Source organism: Rhagoletis zephyria, unplaced genomic scaffold (assembly GCF_001687245.7).
Source record: "Rhagoletis zephyria isolate East Lansing unplaced genomic scaffold, Rhagoletis_zephyria_1.1 Rzeph_scaffold_00238, whole genome shotgun sequence".
Lineage (NCBI taxonomy): Eukaryota > Metazoa > Arthropoda > Insecta > Diptera > Tephritidae > Rhagoletis > Rhagoletis zephyria.
In genome coordinates, this window is record NW_016157322.1 from 331,479 (window position 1) to 333,730 (window position 2,252).

Genomic DNA, 2,252 nt, shown 5'->3' on the forward strand with positions numbered 1-2,252 from the left:
ATGCATACATGCACAGTTTCGGTTGAAAACCGAAATTATGCATATGAGAAAATACCGAAATTATGCATACCCATACTTTCGTTTTAAAAGCGAAATAAAGCATATGAAAAAAACGAAGTAATGCATACATGCACAGTTTCGGTTTAAAACCGACATAATGCATATGGGAAAAACCGAAATAAAGCATACATGCACAGTTTCGGTTGAAACCGAAATAATGTCTAAATGCACAGTTTCCATATGCGCAATTTCGGTATTTGAAATAATACAGTTCTTACTCTCCACTGTAAAATTTTCGGCAACCTCACATACGCGCTTTTGCATTATCTTGATACGCGACTTTGTACTTTAAACAGCGTATATATTATTAGCGATGAAGGAGATAAAGATGTAAACAAAAGCTACATTTATTTATATGATTATGATTTATACATCTAAGTGAGTATATATGTATGTATGTATGTATGTATATATATCAACATTCAAGAGCATAGAAAACATTCATATACATTATATACTTTGCTTTTTTCTGAATACTAGAATATTTAAAGCATCATGGCTAAGTTCCAAGTTGCATCAATACAATGCATCAGCCTCTTTTTTCTAAACTATAATTGATGGAAATGCCCAATTTGCCGAACTAAATTCCAATTCGGCATTTGAACGTGGTTGCTCATATTGAATATTTTTATCAGTTATAGTTTAAAAATAAAGAAAGAGTCTGCTTTGCATTTATGTAACAATTTCTGCTTTGATTATTTGCATGGAGCTGAAGAAGTAATCAATTGGTACGCATGAAGCTGGAGCACTGAAATATTTCTCCCCCAGTTTATACCTATTCCGAATCATGGAGCTGGAGCAGTGAAATATTTATTTCATATAGTGGTGGCAATTATTTTAGTGCTCAAGGTCCAGAATCGGCATGTTTGCACTACTAGCATGCAATATCTACTGAGAAAATCATCGGATCTGGGCACTATAAGGCATATCTCACATATCGTTACTTGTTTTTATTTGCTAAATAGTTTCGCTAACAGGTTAAAATAACCACATCTCCTTAGCTTATACAATCGGAATGTAAGAATATACGTTTAATAAAAAATGCACACAAGAAATTTGTACTTACGTCCCAAGCAATCCATGCAGGTTATACTTTTCTTCTATAGATGTCTGTTTATTAAGCTCTTTGTTGTCCTTTTTCATCTTTTTGCTAGAATCCTTTTTGCCGAACAGTGGCATTTTTTCGGTGCTGCTCCAGCGAAACTGCCCAATATTTTATTTATCCACTAAAATATTATATATTCTCGACGTGTTTTAACGATGGCATTTAGTAGGTGTTTACATATAAGCATATGTACATTATTTTAGACTACTCTTCATAGACAAAAATGTCTATAGGTTCAGTATTGGAGTTGATATTAGTTTTTGTCACTTGCATCTAGAGAGATATCAATCGCTGACAATTGCTTCTCAAATATGTTTTCTTTACTAAATTCTTTGTTGAATGTACGCTGCTTTCGTTATCGGCATAAATTTGACGTATTATTTACTGAAAATATACAAAGATTTTGTGTTAATTAAGATTTTAAAATATTCTGTGCATTTGTAATTAAGCGTTTCAGACGTGCAAACATGTACATACGAACATATGTGCAACTCATTTTTTAAGAAATCGCTGTAACTCAAGAATATATAGCTTTCCTACAACGCAATCAATAATCGAAAGTATTTATAGACTGTAAATAAGAATGGTTTTCAAATTTTGAAACCATCCCAACCATTGGAGAATATGATATATGACTTTAAAAAAACTTGACTTTTAATATTCTGTACATTAAATCCTAGGCAGTGATAATAAATGCATCGTGATTTTTCGGATTCGTTTCGAAATTTTTTAGAATAGTTCAGGATAGTTTCGGGACTATTTAGAATGCTTCGTGATTTACTCATTGGAATTTTTCTGGGCATTTTCTTGAGATTTTCAACATTTTTCTAGACTTCACCGATGTATGTTTTCGGGATACTTAGTGCTTTATTTTTCGAGACTTTCAGGATTTTACAGGAACTTGCGGCCCAAAAGTAAATTCGAATCTTTGTTTTGCCTTAATGAATGTCTAACAATTACAAAAACTACCGGTTATGTTTCCTCAAAATATTATATAATGAAAAGTTTAAGTTTTCTTTTTACATAATAATAATGAAAGCAAAAGGGCAAGGATTTAACTAGATAATTTTTTAGCCCCTCAAAATCG

At 31.9% G+C, this 2,252-nt stretch overlaps 1 protein-coding gene across 3 annotated transcripts in view; it reads right to left on the minus strand.

Annotated features, from left to right (window-relative positions):
* Positions 1-1,969, minus strand: part of CaMKI (Calcium/calmodulin-dependent protein kinase I) — a 316,930-nt gene extending 314,961 nt beyond the window's left edge. For 2 of the 3 annotated variants that reach the window (XM_017609613.1, XM_017609612.1), the window contains exons 1-2: positions 1,947-1,967; positions 1,127-1,549 (exon numbers count right to left, since the gene is read on the minus strand). In XM_017609613.1, coding sequence (XP_017465102.1) covers positions 1,127-1,239 — 113 coding nt within the window. In that variant the 5' untranslated portion in view covers positions 1,240-1,549; positions 1,947-1,967. Of the gene's footprint in view, positions 1-1,126; positions 1,550-1,946 lie in introns of all 3 variants that reach the window. The other variant, XR_001846754.1, reaches the window with a different exon arrangement.
* Positions 1,970-2,252: the final 283 nt, after the last annotated feature.